This window comes from Dendrobium catenatum, unplaced genomic scaffold (assembly GCF_001605985.2).
Source record: "Dendrobium catenatum unplaced genomic scaffold, ASM160598v2 fragScaff_scaffold_142, whole genome shotgun sequence".
In the NCBI taxonomy this organism is placed as follows: Eukaryota; Viridiplantae; Streptophyta; class Magnoliopsida; order Asparagales; family Orchidaceae; genus Dendrobium; species Dendrobium catenatum.
The window spans coordinates 358,452-378,914 of record NW_021318604.1 but is presented as its reverse complement, the minus strand read 5'-3'; the positions used below and the strand labels follow the sequence as shown (position 1 = coordinate 378,914).

Sequence of the window (20,463 nt, the reverse complement as noted above, 5' to 3'; positions counted from 1 at the left end):
TTTCAGTTGAAATTCAATATATGGCCACTAAAAAATCTAAAACACGTTTATATAAGGGGAAACAAGCCATATTACCTTCTGTGATTCACTGATACGAATATCAGAGCAGCCGGATATACAACATTTCCCCCACCCGCGAGCCACAACAGCCGCATGAGAAGTCATGCCACCTCTGGCAGTCAGAATTCCAGCAGCTGCATGCATGCCCCCAACATCCTCTGGACTGGTTTCTGTCCGTACCTTAAGAGATGAAAACAAATAATCAAATTCAGAAAGCAATACAAGCCTACTTGTATTCGGTAAAGGGTCCTAAGGCTTAAATATAACTCATTAGTGGTTCATGGTGAGCTTAATCTAACTATTAATGTGGCCCAAGGTTCATTTGCATGATTTAACACATACGGTACTTGATATATTTCCGGTCGTAACTTATTTCATGTGAAAACCGTCAAAAACATACATAAGATTTTCAAACATAAGCTTTAACGAGTTAGCAAGATTTTAGGAAGTCTACGGGAAGAAGAAAATTTGCTTATTTCGCCACTGAAAATGTCAGATTTTCCAGTGAAGAATAACAAATCTAAACATCAAATAAATTAAAATATTACATAAGTAGAACAGTTTACAAAGTCAGGAAATGTACCGTACGTAGTAGACTTGTATCTATTCATCTGCTAGCTGCTGTTTTGATATCATGAAAAAAGATGGAGCATATTTATAAATATCACAAGTAATACCAAGAGTTGTTTTTTCTTAATTTTGAAATTCAAAAATAAAAATGCCTAAAAGACGGACGTTATGAACGTAGCAAAGAGATGATTTTAAAGGAATTTCAAATATTTCAAGAAGGAAATAATGATAGGAAGCTCCAGTGCAACTCATTTTGTTGTTTGTTATTAGAAAATATGATTTAAGAAACATGACTTCATTTTCATGCATTTTTAGTGCTAAAATGATCTCTCACTTTAGAGGGAACTTTGGGAAGGTTTTGTTGACCAAATCTCTGGGTAGTGTCTTATCTACAAACCCATCTGTCTTCCAAAATTTACCTCGGAACATATTCAGTTAAAACTCCCTCGCCGAAAAAGAAAAGCGAGCGGAGGCCGGGGCCGAATTTTCGGAGCCCACAGGTTTGTAGAATTTGAACCAATCAAATATTGGTTTAATAAATAGCATTGTCCGTCAAACATGATTTCTAACTTCAAGCAACTAAATGAGCCTTCACATTAATACAGAAATATGAGAAAACTTGTTCTGTAGTAACGTTGCTCACTTTTCTGTTTTAAAGCAGAAAATAAGTGCAACTAATAGGTTTGACTGAAATAACTTGCTTAATATTCTAAAAACAAAGACCCCAAGTTTACAAAGTTTCAAGAGACATCCTACGGGTTACTCAACTACTCATCATGATTATCATTCGGCTTATCACAACTACTAGCATCGACTTAATCAATCCTCACTTTGAATTTGTTCTTAGTGTGTGCAGAATTAGGAGTTAAACCTAATCAGCACAACTCTTTCCGCACAACTATCCAAGTTGACATTGGATGCTCTAGGGGCATGATTTCACAGGTTTCAAAATATTATTTCAGTTACCAACTTCCAATTTGCTTTTATAGCATAATGAAGTCATTACACAGTGTATAATCATTTCTTTAGTATTTTCATTGCACAAAGCAAATTTTAAGAATATCCCAGGGAAAGGACTGTTTGTTATTCCATTACTTTTATAACATAAAAATGTTACTGTCATAAAAATGAAAAATACAGGAAAATAAAAAGTGAAAGAAACAATGGCTAAAATGGCCTTGGCTACATGTATCGTTATTGTTCTACTAAATATAAAAATCTTTCGTGATGCTTTCGTCAAGTGCCATATAACAACAGCCTTAACCTTTTTTAAAAGTAAATCTGGCAAAAAATTAACATTAACAATGCAAATATAAGGATAAGGTATAGTCATAATGTAATAAAATATTATCAGGAAGCAATATACAAGCGCCTCGTTGTATCCTAAGCATACACACAGGCCAGCTAGACGCATGCCTTGGAAAGCAGGGTTTAGAAGATACTGGAATTGCATCGATATTGAGACCCTTCGGGATGAATGATTTACCAGAATGGCACTCTTCCCCTGTGCATGCCATGTCTCAGCATCTTCAGCAGTAAATACAACTTGACCAACTGCAGCACCAGGTGATGCAGGCAAGCCAGTAGCAATGACTTGGTCCTTGTATGCTGATGGATTTTCAAACTGTGAGAATAAAAAGATGAGCAAAAGCAATGCTTACACTTGAATGCCTCTGTAACAGATTGCAACAGTGAAGATGGAAATTCTAACTCCATAAGAATTCAATGGAATGGCTACCCTTCTTTTCAGCATACCTGTGGATGGAGAAGTTGATCTAGATGGCCTGGTTCCACCATCTTGATAGCAGAGTTAATATCAACAAGGCCTTCCTTAACCATATCCACAGCAATTTTCACAGCGCCTTTGCCAGTACGCTTCCCAATTCGACACTGCAACATCCACAGCCTATTTTCTTGAACAGTGAATTCAATGTCCTGTTGTGTGCAAAAAAAAAAAAGTTAGTTAAACTATCATTATTTATTCTTTTAGCATTTCTTTCCCAGAAGAAAAAATATTCCCAAAATGAAAAGTATCAAAAGTGCTTCACATGTGAGAAGAGAACAAAATTGACCAGTTGCGTATGTATGAAAAATTTCTTACCATCATATCTTTATAATGCCTCTCTAGAATGCTACAATTCTCTACAAGTTCATTGTAGGCTTCTGGCATTCGGAGTTTCATGGTGTCCAAATCCTCTGGTGTCCTAATTCCTGCAACTACATCCTCTCCCTGTTACATGACCACAAATTTCCTAGAGTAAATAAAAGACACCACCTGCGGTAGATGCTGAAATATAAATAATAATACAAAAAAGGAACCAATTATGAAAACTTGAATATGATACATAATAATAGGAGTTATATTTAGCAGCAGGAGCTTGAAATATCTAATTTTTACTCTGGAGAGCAGCGATTAGGTAGCCATCCTGGAGACCTTAGATTCGAGTTATGAAAACAACCTCTAAATGCAAGACACAAATAATGGCTACGAATCTCTTCCAAAGTCAAAAGATAACTTCTGAAGTGGATGCCTTTCTTTTGCTTCTTTAAAAAGTATAGAATCTACAAGTACAAATAGCACCAAACCTGAGCATTGATGAGAAACTCTCCGTAAAGCTTATTCTCCCCTGTGCTTGGATTCCTTGTGAAAAGCACACCAGTACCAGAAGTGTCGCCCATATTTCCAAAAACCATGCATTGGATATTGACGGCAGTTCCTTTCAATCCTTTGATATTGTTGATGCTCCGATATTTGACAGCTCTTGGGCTGTCCCATGAATCAAACACCGCTAAAACCGCAAAATGCAACTGCTTCTTTGGATCTGCAAAACAATGCCAGAAATCACACATCTTATACCAAACAAACTCATGCCCCGTTGGATTATTTAATTATTTATTCTTCAGACATTCCAATCCACAACAACTAAGGATTACTTATCCACATTATACATACTGTTACATGAAATTAAAATTTCAACTCATCTTAATGAAAGAAAAATAAGCACCGTAATTTTGTTTCCAGCTGTTACAGTCAAATGTCAGAAAATAGAATCCAACATTTATATCTTACCTAATTTCTGTTAGGAGGTTGGTTGAAAGTATTTTTAGGTGTGATCTCTAGTTCAATATACAGTAACTTCTTAACAGGTTTTATATTGAGGAACCGTGCAATATAGATCAAAATGGATAGGAGCTATGTTGAAAGTTAAGCATATGGGCCTCTACAAATAGGATCTATAAAATTTTGGAACTAGTTTTAACTAATATGAGAATACTTTTTATTTATTTTAATGGCACGCCAATAGATGTGATGGTTGTATTGCCGACAGCTATAAACATTAGAATGTCTCCTGAACACATGCTAAATAAAGGATGCATGTATTACCATGTAGTTGATGCCAAGATCGTCAAGAAAGATCACATATGTGGAATGTGTTAGACCTTTCCAGCCGGTCAAACAGGACCGGCTTACGCGAATAGAGGCGGAAATGTCAGCCTCCTGTACGCGCCAAATGCACGCCCGGGCGTACGTGAGCTGTTTATGAAGGATTTTTGAGGGAGTTAGGAGGGAAATTTGAATGTAGGGACTGTTTAAGAATTTCCTTTTGATTTGTATGTATTAAATAGTTTGTTTTCCTAGGGTTAGGGCATCTTGAATTTGGCTGAAATTTGAGATCTCTTATATTTAGGTTTTCTTTTGGGCTCTAGCGACGTCTAGAGATTTTGGAGAGATCGATTCTCCTCTCGAATAGAGGATCAATGGTATCTTGCTATTTTCCATTTCCCTTTCATCAAATAATACAAATTATGTATTGTTTTCATGGTTTTGTGCGGATTTTTGTGGAGAATTTTCGCTATTTTCCGAAGATTGATAGAAAATACTTGAGATCTGCAAGTGTTTCTTATCAGAATGATCCTGGGATACCAGCTTGGTTAGCCCTTTTTTGGGTTTGTCTAACAGTTCCTTTACCTCCTTGGTCAAACCATAGACTGGGTTAGCTGATTTGTCAAGCCCAATCATAGAAGAGCCACTTAAATCATGGTTCCACTTTATGTCATTTCCTCCTAAGCAATAGTATTTAAGATGAGGGGGCTCTCCCTGCTTGAGGGCTATTTTGATCTTCTTTGGCCAAAAAGGTTACTATGAAAAGAGTGATGTTGCTTATTTTTTTGAGTTGAAGGGCTTCATAGTTATAATTGTGGAGTGAATCCTCTTATTTTTTTAGTTTGCCAACTTTACATATAACATTAAGCAAACATATAACATGACTAAAAGACTAAAAAAAACTTAAGGATCCAAAAATATAGACCCATATATGTCGTAGATACATGAAAACTAATCTTTGGATGATGGTGATGCCCTATATCATTTTGCTTGCCTCTGATGAATTGATTTTGAAAATGTAGCCTTTCTAATCGGATATGTTCTAATAATTTCAATCAGTCTAATAAAGTGTAGCAAACTCCTAACTAGAAATATCCAAATTGTATCTCATCTACACAAGAGGTGAGTTTTGATGAGGCCTATAAATATCTAAAAAATAGTAGCCGAGAGGATCTTTTTGGATCCATAAAAAATAATTAATTCATTTTGGACATCTCTTGATCTGTAAGAGAGATCATTAACAAAGAAGCAAGTCTTCCAATCCAACGTACACTCTTTTCCATTTCTTCCCCTCAAATTATTCCTCTCGTCAATCTCTAACCATATAAAAAGACAATTTTTTGACAACAATGACCACACACTAACCCTTAATTTGCACTATAGCAATGAGACTATAATGTATATAGCATATGTTGTAGTTAGAGTGCTGGAACAAATGTGGCAGTAGAGAGAATGCAAGAATTGTAAGAGACACCGGATTTTTTGCATGAAAAACTTGTGAAAGGGAAAAATAATAGGGTTTGGCCTAGTTAAAATGATTTCACTAGTGCTTGTCATCTATCATATGTTATGTCCCTCCTCGAGGGAAGGCGTTGATATAGAATATATGATTTGGTTGAAGTTGGAAGAACCCCATGGCTGGGGAAGCATCTTTAATAAGTCATTTGCTCGTTGTTTTGGTTGTACTCCCCAGCATCAAACATAAAATCCTAGTGCTTAAGTTGATAGCCAAATTGATGTAGAACGAACATGCGAAGGAGCTTCTTAAGAGAATTAAAAGTGAATGACAACGTAATTTCAATTAATATCTTATTGAGATAGCAAGAAAATCATTCAAAATTTCGTAGTTATCAACTAGCTTAGGTGAAGAAGTATGTAGATTAGCCAAAATCTTCAGACAACCAAAAATAGTAGCAACACTAAAAGCTATTACAACAATCCGTCATTTAATAACGAGAAGTTCACCTTGGGGAAATACTCTATATAATTAATTAATTAAGTAAAAATAATAATAATAAATGCTTCTCTCCCTCTCTTACCTCGAAAAGCATGTCGGGTCAGCGTACCACCTATGCACGCCATTGTTGAGCGTGGTAGGAGGGAATCCGGCGCGACACCCACGATGAGGTAAGTGAGCGACCCCTCGCCCTCCTGCCTCGACTTGCGTGTCGAGCCGGCAAACCACCTATGCACGCCTTTGTTAAGCGTGATAAAAGGGAACCCGGTGCGATACCTATGAAGAGATAAGAGAGCGACCCCTCTCCCTCCTGCCTCGACATGCGTGTCGAGCCGGCAAACCACTTATGCACGCCTTTGTTGAGCGTGGTAGGAGGTAACCTGGTGCGACGCAGACGACGAGGCCAGGTGAGCCTGGTGCACTCTTTTCTTAGCGTGGCCGGAACAATTCATAAGTACCCCCGAGCGAGGGAAAAACAAACTTCTCTTTTCTTGTAATAGGTACCGTCAAAGACCCCATGCACGCCTTTGTTGTGCGTGGTGGGAAGAAAGATCACGGCCGTGGTGTCCTCGAAAGAGGGCACCCACCATGCACGCCTTTGTTGCACGTGGTGGAAAATGCCCAATTTTCCGTAGTTTTCCCTTAAATGGGGGAGACGCCGGGAGGCTGCTGAAATTTCAGGTGAAATGTTACTATACTCGGACCTGTTTGAACTCAAAAAGAACAAGCATTGGGACTCAAATGAACATGAATTGAGGACTTATGGACTTTTGAACTTGATTGAACATGAGCAGAGGACCTGAACAAAACTCAAGATGATTAATAAAGGTCTAAACCAAATGAAATAAAATCAAGCTAGGATTGAGCTCAAATCAATTTGAATATGTAATTGAATATACCAGATTACTTGAACTCGCACTTAAACTCGGGCTATACGACATTGATTAGGACTTGTAAACTTGATGAATTCAAGTGTGAGTGAAACTGAACTTGGGCTCAAACACATACAAAGAACAAACTTGGATCACACACGAGGAAACTCAAATTGCAAGACCTCAATGCATGCAAATAAAGAATGCAGTGGACTCTTACAAAAGTCTCTACGAGATCGTGTTGCAAGAAGGAAATGCATGGGTATCCCTCCTATATGCACTGTTCAAACCTCCTGCGATAGTCCCTACAATTGCCTGTAGATTGAGATGGCAATACCCGCATTCAGTAGCAGAGGATCGTCCTCTACAAGCAAGTGCAATCACCAAACCACCTGAGATTGGTGAATGGTGGATTCGATGACAAAAAAATAATGGCTCTCCTACGAATACTTCTAGGAGGTCGTATCAGATACCACGGGTCCCTACAAATAAGTACAAACTGTTTTTGGATAACAACAGTGGATACATCGTAGGTGCAATGAACCACAGTGGGCACAAGTACGGATATCACCCATGACAACGGTGATTAAGATCTATAAGTATTTCGAGTACAAGGACAACTCGATATACGAAAAAGAACACCCCAAGACAGAATGGAGGAGATGTTTGAACAAATTCGAACTAAACTTCCTGATGTTCCAAAATTCCTTCTCGATCCTGTACTCAGGAAGGAAAATAACTCTGGCATCCACAAATATCAGAAATATCAAGTCCACTACACTGAAGATTTTAAAAAAGAGTTCTTTCCAAATCAGTGTTCATTGACTCCAAAGTCCAGAAAGTTCCACCCCCAGTGAATGAGAAAGAGGGGAGTCAACATCAAGGTGATAAGGTCCCTCACCGCACCAAATGTTACGCCCCTGGATCTGCAACATTTATACAAGCAGACAGAAGGCGTCTACAATCTACAATACACAACCACCGGATCTGCAATATTTATACAAACAGACAGAAGGCGTCTACAATCTACAATACACCGCCACCGGATCTGCAACACTCATACAAGCATATAGAAGGCGTCTACAAGTACCTTCAAAGTACCCCATGTGCACCGTACATTGTATACACATAGGTACACTAAATGGGAAAATATAATCTCGACCCGCATGGGCCCCAGTGTGCATGTTATTAGTACACACGTGACGTCTAGGAATGCTGCGCGGGTCAATAAATTTGAACCCGATCCTCCTAAGCAAATAATAGGAGTCGACAAGGTTCAACAAATAATTATAAAATGCCCCCCAAACACCCGCATGGGCCCCAATGAGCGTGTTATTGGTACACACGTGACGTCTAGGAATAAAGAGCGGGCTGATAAGTGAATTCAAGTTCGAACTCGATCATTCTATACGGATTAATATGAATTGACAGGGTTCGAACCATGAAATAAATACATGGTTGTGGCGACCGGTGTATTTATTTTAATGCATTCATATTAGGCCTTCAAAGCCTAAAAGCAATAGAATTCACTAACAAAAGGCACGAAACCTACGAAACCCGACCTCCTAAGCAGGTAAATAGGAATAGACAGGGTTTGAGCCATAAGATAAATATGCGGTCATGATATCGACCGGAATATTTATATTATACATTCATATTAGGCCTTCAAGGCCTTTAACAAACAAAATTCACAAACAAGCGTACAAAGTCTATGAAACCCGATCCCCTATCGGTAAGTTGATAGGGTCAACAAGGTTCAATCAAAGAATGGAAATGACCTCAAACACCCCGATGATGGCCGTGTTAAATGTAAATCTCAACCGGAGTGGTCCATTCCAAATATTTTCAAATGCTACCCCAAATTCCACAAAAATCCAAAAAAAAATCCAAAATCCCACAAATTCCAATTCCAGATATTTAAAATTAAAATTCAATCCGTCGATCACTTAAAGCAAAACTCATCCACCCTCCGTAACAGTTTGCCGGGTGGACAAATTAAAATTTACTTAAGCTCATATAAAGCCAAATGCCTAGTCGAAATATCACTAGGATCCATTCTCAAACAATCTTCTGTCAATAAGGACGTGGTACGTGTCCTCTAACCGACGATTTTGCCGTCAAATGGCACCGCAGGATAAACGGTTATGACCCGGGGCCCTCTGAACCGAGTGGTTTTGCCGCCAAATGGCACAACGAAATACCGGTTATGGCCAGAGCCAATACATTCCTTATTAGCATTAAATCCTTGAGATATGAATCAATAGGATATGATCGATAGGGCACAAAGCCCTCTGTTAGCTAAGATGGATACAAATTTGTCCCCTTAGATAAATATTCACCCCAGGTCTACAAGATACCCTTGGACAAAGTAACTCATGGCTGTCGACAAGGATCCTTCTGTCAGGTTGGGTCGACTACCTCCTCTGACTAAGTAGACCAGGGACCATGATGGCCTGGGACGAAGGGACCATGATGGCCTGGGACGACGGAACCATGCGAACTTGATCAGGTCTATCATCCATTCCCCCACCATCCGCTTTAAGTGCAAAACGGAGCAATTTTCAATCTTAAATATCAAATCTTCAAATCTTTCAATCCTCACAATTCCTAAATCCAAAGCCCATGCTGCTACTATATGCCAGATAACACGTATTATCTACGTATCAGATTGACGACTAGCCTTAATCGAAAGTTCTCTCTCATGATTGGGAGGGGTAATTAATTATAGGGGCTTGCGCCTATAGGAAACCAGAACTCAGATCATAAAGTCCTCGCAAAATGAGGGTGAAATCTCTGGGTAGTGTCTTATCTACAAACCCATCTGCCTTCCAAAATTTATCTCGAAACTTATTCAATTAAAACTCTCTCGCCGAATAAAAAGAAAAGCGAGCGGAGGCCGGGGCCAAATTTTCGGAGCCCACATGTATATAGCATATATTGTAGTTGCGTGCTAGAACAAATGTGGCAATAGAGAGAATGCAAGAATTGTAAGAGTCACCAGATTTTTTACATGAAAAACTTGTGAAAGTGAAAAATAATAGGGTTTGGTTTAGTTAAAATGATTTCACTAGTGCTTGTCATCTATCATATATGATGTCCCTCCTCAAGGGAAGGCGTTGATATAGAATATATGATTTGGTTGAAGTTGGAAGAACCCCATGGCTGGGGAGGCATCTTTAATAAGTCATTTTCTCGTTGTTTTGGTTGTACTCCCCAGCATCAAACATAAAATCTTAGTGCTTAAGTTGATAGTCAAATTTGATGTTGACAGCATGCTCAGATCTTATAAGTGACTGCCTACGTCAGCATTATTGGTTATGATAGGTGATGAAGTTAGTAGGTGTTAGATTAGCCTGGCATCACTAGTCAAAAGATTGTAAGTCTGAGGCTTATATAGCGGTCGAAGGGTCATTATAGGGCAACAATGGTTGTAATGATTGTAGCCATGTGATGTTAGTTGAGGGACTGTAGTTAGTAGGTAATGAAGGTTGGAGAACTATAGTTGAGCGACAATGGTCCGAGTATTACAGACAAGAGACAGTGGTCTGAGGACTGTAGTTATACAACGGTGGTCCAAGGACTATAGCCGGCAGGCATGATTTAAAATTGCGCAATATGAGGCTCGCCTTGAGGCCCGTCTTTGCGCAATTCCAGTAAAAAAACACCTCGATGCTTACGCATTGAGTTTTTTTATGTGGCTTGCACCTCAATTTGGTTGAGGCCCGCCTCGCCTCACTGGCATGAGGCTTACGCCTCACGCTATATATATTAAAACTTACATAAATCTTGAAGTAAATGCTCGACATTGGACTCTATAGGAAAGGAGGAAGGGGAGAGAGCAGTTCACCATAATGATGATTCAAATGAAGAACCCCCTTAGTGATGACAGTGCTGATGACTTATGGGTTCTTATGTGATATGTCATTGCTATTTATTTTTTGAAATTGGAATTATATATTAATGAAAAGAATACTGGAATTTGAGAAAGATTGAATTTTGAGTTGAACTATATTTCATGTTATCTTATTATTGAGATATTTTGATTTCACTTCATATTTTATGCTTTTTTATGTTTTATATTATTCACTCATTAGTATATAAAAAATTTATCATTTTATGTTTACGCAATCTTTTGATTTTGAGGCTTACGCATCAAAACGCCTTGAGGCTTACGCCTCGCCTCACAAATGAAAAACGCCTCAATACCCGAATACGCAATTTTAAACATTGCCGACAGGCGATGAAGATCGAAAGGATCATAGTCGACGCATCGACAGGCGTTTGAGGTTGAAATGATCGTAGTCGGCAGCGGTGGAAGTCGAAAGGACCATAATAGTGTGACAATAGTTTAAGTACCATAATCGAATGACGGTAGTACGATGACTTAGTGGGCGATAATGATCGAAAGGACTGTAGTCGATGACGACTGAGGTTGGAAGGTCCATCATCGGGCAGTGGTGGTCAGAAGACTCTAGTAAGATGAGGTTTGTAGTGGAACAACGGTGGTCCAAGGACTATAGTCAGGCGATAGTGGTCCAGGATAATAATAGGCAGGCGACAGAGGTTGGAGTGATTGTATTAATTGGTCAATGAAGGCTCAATGATGGTACTCTGGTGGTGTTCTGGGACATTTAGAGCCTTAGAACTCTCTTAAATACTCGTCTAAGGGTTTAAGCTTCCAATTCCAACTCTCCCTTCATGTAGAGAGTGTGGGTCAATTTATATATTTTTGAGAGTGTCATTCCCATAAATATAAAAAAAATTCAAAACACTCCATCAAACAACCTATATTGATTCCATTGATCATAAAAAATTCCTGCAACATTTAAGTGCTTTAATGATGTTAGAATTAAACAATCTTGGGCCTATTGAATTCGTCACATCAAGCCACCTAATTTGATCATAATTATGCCAAATTTGAAAATGATTTGGTCAGCTTATTTAGGGGTGCCAAAAAATAACCCGACCAGAAGTAGACCCAAAAAATATGGGTTTAGGTTGGTCTGCCAATCTGATTTTGACCCTAAATAACACATTTAATTTTTTTTCTTAAATTCTTTTATTTATTGGTAAAATCTTCTTATTTTTAATCAACCGAAATTCTATGATTAATAAGATAATAAAAATACTTTTTTTAATTAAAATGGGTCCGATTAGGTTTAAGTTTTTTACCCGTTTATTAAACGGGTCGGGTTCAAGTTGACTAGATTGGGGTCAGGTTAATTTTTAGTCAAATTTGAATCCACCCATTGACCCGTTTTGACACCCCTAATCTAATTATAACCTGAAGCTTTCAATTACACTTCAAACCCTTGATTTGGGCTCATTCAGGTTCGAATTGGAACATCTTTTGTGTTGTTGGGTTCCTCTCGTCAAGATGTTCAATTCGACTATAATTTTGCTGAAATTAAAGATTAGATGGTTTTGAATTTAATTTTGAAGTTTTCAATTCAAATATGCCTCAAAATTCGAGCCGTGCCGGATCAAGTTGATTTTTTGATGATGTACTCGTTGTCATGTATAATGGTAAACCTAGATATATCCTAATATATAAGTATATTTTAGAATCAATCTCAATTGATGCAAAAATCATAATTTAGTGAGATCAAGAAATAATCGAATTGATGCCTTACAAAATGACTTTTAATATATTTTTTAAGTATAATAACTAAAATGATGATTAAATCCACAAAAACAGCCACTAGAAATGTTAACCAAACTTTAAATTAATAAAAACTAATTTTAAAGTTCAATGGGAAAGAAAATTTGTCGATTTGAGCTTGTAAAGAGCTAGTTTCCTTATTCCAAACTATTTACCACGACCACTTACAAATTAAGAGCAGGAAGTAAAGCTCTTACTGTGGTTGCTTGTAAAAAGGCTCTTAACGTCAAAGGAATCAAAGATCTTTATTAGTATGAACATAGAAGTGACATCGCTTCAACTTGATAACTGATGACTTCTTGTAATATTGCCAAGATTAGCTCCTAATTTTAGTTTTATAAAGTTGGAAATCAAGTTAAGTGTTATATATTAATTTTTGAAGTCAAGGTTCAATCCAAAAAACAAACAATAGCTATTTATTAAAAAGTCAAGATATTTATTCTAATAGAGAGTTCAAAATAGGATATGACTTTTCATATTCATAAAGCTTGTTGCGTGAAAAAGAAGTTATAATTTAATGACAAAATTATGAGGGATTGTTAGGAAGTTTGTTATGAAAGTATTTTTAGGTGGATTTTTGGTCCCATATCTTGAAAGATAACTTCATAACAAAACCCTAACCCCTAATTTATAAACAATCTAATAAAAATAATTAATTATTAGAGTACCAACAATTGTAAATATTGGAATGCGAATAGTTGTTACCGTTGAAGGCAAAATCTCCTAAACAGATCCTAATAGCGAGTGATCCCACGCAAGTAAATTTCCCAAAAGATTACCATCCATATGATTTAAGTCGAGTGTTTTCTCATATTCTAGGGGGAAGGGAAACCTAATATATCATTTAATGTATGCTAAACGTCTCAAGCCATTCTTACTCTATGAAAACTACTGAAAGAGCTCAGCATTATTGGTTGATTAAAGTAGAAATGTATTTTAATAAACTATGAATTTTTAACCAAATAAGTTGGGGATAAAGAGATAGATGCCAGAATCCATGAAAACTTAGGGCAAAAGAAGATCACGTATACCTGCAGGGAATTGCTCCCCCTTGATCTCGACATAAACTTTTTTGTATTCAGAAACCAAATCCTTGAGATCGGAAGCAGAGAGCTCTGTGTCCTGGCTCACTCCTTTCGACGCCTTCAGCGCTTCAAGCTTCTCTTCAAATCGTGAATGCGGAATGCCCATCACCTACATATATATACGTATGTGACAAAAGTATGATTTATTTTAAAATTTAAATATTAATAACACTTTTAATGTGTTTAATGATTTAAATATTATATAATTAAATAATAAGAATTCATGAGAATCAGACTTAAAAAAACGCTAATTGAAAAGCAACAAACAAAGAAGATGAAGAAATTGGTAGAGATAAGTCTGAGCAACTCTACCACATCTCCAAACATGTCAAGGAATCGGCGATAAGAGTCATAAGCAAATCGCTCGCCACTTTTCGAAGCCAATCCAACCACCACTTCATCATTTAATCCTAAGTTCAATACTGTATCCATCATCCCAGGCATTGATATCTATTTCATTCAGAAATAAATTAAACATTTAATTCATTATCAAATATATGAATATTAATTAGCGCAGACGTACGTACTTCAGCCCCAGATCGAACAGAGAACAGAAGAGGCTTAGAAGGATCTCCTAAAGATCCGCCAATCTGCTTCTCAACAAATTCCAATCCCTCTATTATCTCCTCCCAAAGCCCCGCCGGAAGCTCACGACCGTTCTCCTGATACTCCTTGCAGGCTTCAGTCGATATGGTCAGGCCTGGAGGAACAGACAATCCGATGCTCGCCATCTCAGCCAAATTCGCTCCTTTGCCACCCAACTACACAAAATCATAATTTTAATATAAAAAGCAAAATTTTTAACTAATTAATCTTCCATAGCTACAGCTAGCTGAACAGCTGGAAGGTCTCACCAAAGCTTTCATGCTTTTGTTCCCTTCGGTTTTCCCCTTGCCAAAGGTAAATACTCTCTGCCGACTAGAGTTTGAGAGAGCCATCACACTACACAGGAAGTATTGAAGCGCACAGCAACAGAAGAGAGAAATTCAAACTAAAAGAAAGAAGAGAGAATGATTTTCTTCTTTTTTTTGCCCTTTATATGTGGTGGCTAAGTAGTACTACTGTGTGATATCTGGGATATATAAACATCTGAAATAATCTTATCTGCTCAGATCACTCACACGTGTCATTTGGTAGATTAATGCATATATTTTCATAAATAAATATACATAGGCTCTTAGGAATTAGGATAAGATAGGAATGGTAGGAGTTCACAGCGGCAGGAACTGTTTCTTATTATGATTGCAAGCACAGCAAAAGCAGAATAATTTTGGAGGCTGAAATTTAAAAACATATATTATTTTGAAATATAAAAGAATATTTTGATAAAAAAAAAAATTCAGATGATTTCTGATAGGGATGCACGTCTTTTCAAGCGAATAAATACAAATTTTTTATCGATGAAACGCGATAAGATGATGATGGCATCCACAAATATCGCATGCCTTGCTTGATTATAAATGTTTGGGTAAATGATTTTTAAAATTAGAAATTAGTGTATGTTATTTAGCCACGTTATTTTATTTATTTATGTCTCTTAATGTGACATTAATCGTGTCAAAAGCTCATAGTAGGTATTGAATCGTGTTTGAAGGAATCTACGAAAATTAATAGAATCAAGGCATCTAATGTTTTTAGTTATAGCAAAGATTTGCAATAACTTAAGCTTTTAAGCATTGATAAGAATTTAAACGGGCAATTAAGGGAATAATTAGGTCCGGACATCGGATGTAGATATAGGTCCGGATATTCAATTAAAATTTGATACATGGGCTGCGATTTAACTGTGTTTTTTTTACTACGCTTTAATTGTGCTTTGACTGCGCTTTACCTACACTTTTGACGCGCTTGACTTAAAATTTCGCGGACACGTGTACATTCCACATGTCAATATTTTATTGAAGTTCGGATGTATCTCTACGTCCGATGACCGGACCTAATAATTTTCCATAATGAAGAGAGAGCATAGGCATTTATGTGGAAAATTTTAATAAAATAATGTAAATTATTACATATTTTAAAGTATCTCAAGTGATGAATACTTATGAATAAACAATTTGTACATTATAGTTCTATATGATAATAGAGATAGTCTCATACGTTAAGAATTTTAAATGGGCTTAATATTTAATTGAAGGAGATTTTAGTTTCTACATAATTGGTGGATGTCCTAATGCCCCTTCTTCTTCTCCTCCTTCTTCCTGAGGCACCGACATCTTCCCTCTTCTCCACCAGCTTTGCCAATAATTTTTTACTTCCACCTGCCATGAAATCTCCTATGCCTTCCACTTCGTCCTTCAACAACCCCCTCAACGGGCACACGACTGCCTCTCTCCATAAATTGCTACTTATTGGCTCAATTCACCCCCGTGACTTGTCCTTCACATCAACCCACCGGATCCGCATACCCTAACCTTTGTTTTTCCCACTCCTCAATCCTCTATAAATTTATATTCATGAAGCCAAAATTTCAAAAGCTCAGCTTTCAAATCTATAGTTTCTTCATAATCACAAATTCTTTTCTTAGGAAGATAGTGTTTATAATTTCCACTACTCTTCCCCAGTAGAATCTTGGTCGAATGGGATAATTCTGTGATGAAATTTCTTCCATTTCATATAGAGAAGCCCTTTTTGATAATTAATTCAATCACTTTTATGCTAGTTGTGATTTATATTTTCAATAATAGATCTGAAAGAATATTACTTTGGGATACTCTAAAAAATTTCAAAATTTTATAAATAGATACTCCAACGCTTGGATTGTTCTAGGTGACTTCAATTGTTATAGAAACCAAATGAAAAAAGCGGCAGCAATATTTCCCCTAATTCTAGCCTATGGGACTTCAACAACATGATATACAACACTTATTTAAAGGAATTTACTTCCACTATACCTTTTTTTCACTTGTTCCAATAATAAAAATAACTATCCAATTCATATTAAGCTTTATTGTGCCCTTGTCAATGAAGAGCGTCTTGGCATCTTCCATATTGTTTATTATAATGTTAAGAGATCCATGTGTTCTGACCACTCACCTATCATTGTGCACACTCACCATATTGCCAATCATAAGCACATACTCCTGTTTAAAAACTACTAGCCCAAGATCCCCTTCTTATGGAATTTGCTTTATTCTACCTTATGCAACCCTTCCACCATCCTAGACTCTATATGTTATCTATATCATAAGATGAACAAGTTAAATGTGTTTATTAAATATTCTTTGTAGATTTCTTCTAACTTCCTATTAATGAGAATTAAGGAGTCAAAATCCCTTTAGGCAAATGGTTACATTCTCCTTAATGAAGACTCCTTAAATCATGAGCTTAATGCAAAAGTTGTAGATAATGGAGAATCCCTCTCCTCTTCCTACACGACTTAGTCTTCTTAGATTATTTAAAGAGGGAAACCTAAATGGATTAGTAGGGAGGAAGATTATTTGAGATTTCTTTATTGAAAAATTAAAGGAAGGAAAAATTACAATTCCATCGGAGAGATTTGCACTGATGAAGGCATCTTCCATTCGACCTCTATGATTGTTTATCACGCCTTGGTATCTAAAGTGAAATAATTTATTTTTTTTTTTCTTTTTTTCATTCATTTAATTTTTTTATTATTTCAAATAACAGCCAATAGTCATTTACAATCATATTAATTTGATATCTATAACTGATTAATTACATTAAAGAAATATAAACAATAACAAAATAACAACAACATCAAGCCTTTATCCCACTATGTGGAGTCGGCTACATAAATTCTTTTCTCCATTATGCCTTGTTAAGAATCAAATTCTCATTTAGATCTAATAAAGAATAGTCTTTCTAATATTTTCTAACCAATTTTATTTAGTTCTAACAACAAGAAAAAAAAAATATAATTCACATTACTATAATCAATATTTATATGTTATATCTAGAGTCCCAAAATTATATGTACAATAGTCACACAGGATACAAAAGAATACACATAAATTAGAAAAACTAAAAGAAAAGTACACCAATATCAATGTCTTGTTCTTGCTCTTATATTTATGACTACCTATTAGTCTCTAGCTCGTTATAACTCCCATCAGTGAATCATGTGGATCTCGAGAGCATCACATGAGGTTATAATATCATATATTTGATATCAATCAATACATTACATGATATAACATTTCAGCCTTCTAGCTTCCTAATTCTAATATATATACCAATTATTTTGTTCAATCATATTCCAGTACATATCAATCATTTTAGTATATATTACATTTCATTACTATAATATCAATCATTTTCCTTTAATATCAATTTTATGCACATATTTAACTAGTGAAAATATAATAAAATCAAATTAAATCATTTAGAATGATTAAATATATAATATATCAAAAGTTACATGGTGAAAACTTATGAAATCAGAAGATAATGCATTTTCTTACAGATTTAAGAGAGACAAACTTAATTAAAATCAAAACCATAAAAAATAGGAGTAAGAATTTGGTCACGTATAATGCGCAGAATAATTTTCGTAGCATGAATGACGAATAAAAAAGCACTCACATATTTTCTCTTTTCTCACTCTCTCCTTCTTCTCTTACTTTCCCTTTCCCCCTCTTTCCTTTCCTTCTAGGCCAATAAAATGAGAGTGAGGGGAGGGATGGTGGTGATGATGGATATTTAGAGAAAAATATATTAAAAAATTATTTTTAAGGCCTAGCACCACAGTGCTCTGACCCACAACCTTAGCATTGCATGCCACTTCAGAGTTATTGTAAAACAGAGCCTCTAATGTCGTGACAGTGATTCCAGGGCCACTGCATGTGCTCTCCAGCATAATGTTGCAGCGCTCATAAGTACAACATTGTAGCACTTCCAATTCAAAAATAAAATTACTTTTTTAGTTAAAATCATTTTCACATTTTAGATTGTTACAACTTTGTCATAACCCTAAGGTGATTAATGCTTACAAACTTACAATATATTTACTTATCTATTTTATTTTTCAAGAATGAAATGCTAGATTGTTCAAACAACAAGAACACTCTTTGAATATGTTATATTATGAGATTTTGTGGGCTTTATATTTGAATGTCATAAGATGGAAAAGTTATAATGAGATTAAATATTTATTAGTTAGCACATTTAGGGCTTATGGAATCATGCCCTTAATTTGGCTTCTAATTTTCTCAGGGGTCTTTAATTTTTGTTGAACTATGATGAAGCTCAGCTCCACACCAATCCTGGATGGCCACTATTTTGCATTGGCAAACATGGTGCTATCCTCTTAATTTTTGCTTGATGGCCCAACTATTTTCTACTTCGCCTGTATTACCATTGGATTGCATGCTTTACCCTGCAACCGGGTTAGATCTAATTCATTATGACACTCATATTATTTTTTAGGAGCATTTTGTTGCTTTCTATGACACAAACAAATCAATATACAACTCTACATGTTCTAACCCAATTCGATTCAAGATAATCCACTGAATATTTGCATTTGAATCCTTATCCATGTGTTTAAGAATATTTTGTATGCATGTGGAAATCTGTATGTGTCTGAAGCGGGTCCTGGTTATTTGCATAATCTAACAAAATCTCTCTGGGACGCTGTAATGCTTGGCTTGACAGTGTTGCAGCTTTGAGCTCTCCATCTTTTTGGTAATTAATTCATGTTGTGGCATTGGGGGTCATTATGGCGCTATGGGCTCCGAGAGGGACAACAATGGTGCCCCTGATTGGGCATTACGACACTCAACCAAATTTTTATATTAAAATATTATTTTTCACAAAATCATTTTCATTCCTTCCCTAAAAAGCACCCAATTAGAGAGAGAGAGAGAGAGAGGATGAATTCTAGAGTGAGAAAGCTATTTTTGGGTTACTCTGGTCCATTTTCAGCTGTTGGCCCAATTTTGAAAATTATTTGGCTCGAGGTATGTTGCATTTTGACTATCTTAGTATTAAAAAAGACAATACTTTCAAAAAAATAATTTTATTTATAATTATGTCAGCAAAAAATGAGGACAACTTTACATTGATAAACTATCACCATATAATTTTCTGTATATTATAAATATGATAATTCTGAATATTTAGGAATTTTTTGAGAAGTTTTAACAAGGTGTATTAAAAAATGTGAAGTTTTTTTTTTCAAATTAGAAAATTCTTTTGGCTCCTAAAAATAATGCTGCTTAGAACTTCAAAACAATTCTCTAAATAATCTCTGATAATTTGATTACATTCTGAAATAGTATATTTTTGCTCAGTAACTTTGATACGTCATCACAAAATTAGCTTGATCGGGCACGAATCTCGAAGCAAAAGCTATTGGCAACTTCAAAAATTAATTCCGAGAGCACCCGAACTCTGATTTCAACAAACTTATAGTCGAATTGAGCGTCTCGGAAATACAAATCCAACGACACCAAATTAAACCCAATCCGAGTCCAAATGGGTCCGAATCATGGACCCGAAGCGCTATTGGAAGGTTCAAACTGCAATTTGAGTTACCAAACGGTCTCCGATTTTAACGAGCTTATACTCGAATCGAACGGCTCGACGAGACGAGTCCAACGAGCCCAAGATCACAGAATTCCGACATCACTAAGGCCTTCAAATAGCCAACGAACGGTGAACGGTCGTAGGATTCAATATCGGCCGTCCATTTGACCACTCCCTATTCGCCCCTGATCTCACGCCTATTTACGGGTCATGCCACTCCAGAAAATCTATAAATAGAGCCCTCATTCTTCACAAGAGAGGACCCCAAGCAAGAGAGAGAAGAAGAGAAGAGAAGGAAGGAGTTCCTCCTCGACAGCCGCCGGACCACCGCCGGACCACCGCAGAACCTCGCCGGACCACCGCAGGAATCTCGTCGGACCACC

The 20,463-nt window shown here is 36.4% G+C and overlaps 1 protein-coding gene and 1 long non-coding RNA gene across 3 annotated transcripts in view; one reads left to right on the top strand and one right to left on the bottom strand.

The window, feature by feature from the left end:
- LOC110103967 (pyruvate, phosphate dikinase, chloroplastic) overlaps nucleotides 1-14,643 on the bottom strand; it is a 41,874-nt gene extending 27,231 nt beyond the window's left edge. For both annotated transcript variants that reach the window (XR_003703061.1, XM_020832874.2), the window contains exons 1-9: nucleotides 14,446-14,643; nucleotides 14,119-14,352; nucleotides 13,904-14,041; nucleotides 13,538-13,700; nucleotides 3,217-3,452; nucleotides 2,732-2,860; nucleotides 2,386-2,565; nucleotides 2,117-2,254; nucleotides 76-240 (exon numbers count right to left, since the gene is read on the bottom strand). Coding sequence is in view for 1 of the 2 variants with exons in the window: in XM_020832874.2 (XP_020688533.1) it covers nucleotides 76-240; nucleotides 2,117-2,254; nucleotides 2,386-2,565; nucleotides 2,732-2,860; nucleotides 3,217-3,452; nucleotides 13,538-13,700; nucleotides 13,904-14,041; nucleotides 14,119-14,352; nucleotides 14,446-14,529 (1,467 nt within the window). In the remaining variant the exon portion in view is untranslated. The remainder of the gene's footprint in view (nucleotides 1-75; nucleotides 241-2,116; nucleotides 2,255-2,385; nucleotides 2,566-2,731; nucleotides 2,861-3,216; nucleotides 3,453-13,537; nucleotides 13,701-13,903; nucleotides 14,042-14,118; nucleotides 14,353-14,445) is intronic.
- On the top strand, nucleotides 247-1,787 carry LOC114581191. The gene is made up of 2 exons (XR_003703068.1): nucleotides 247-985; nucleotides 1,131-1,787. It is a non-coding gene; the product is annotated as an uncharacterized LOC114581191 (long non-coding RNA).
- Nucleotides 14,644-20,463: the final 5,820 nt, after the last annotated feature.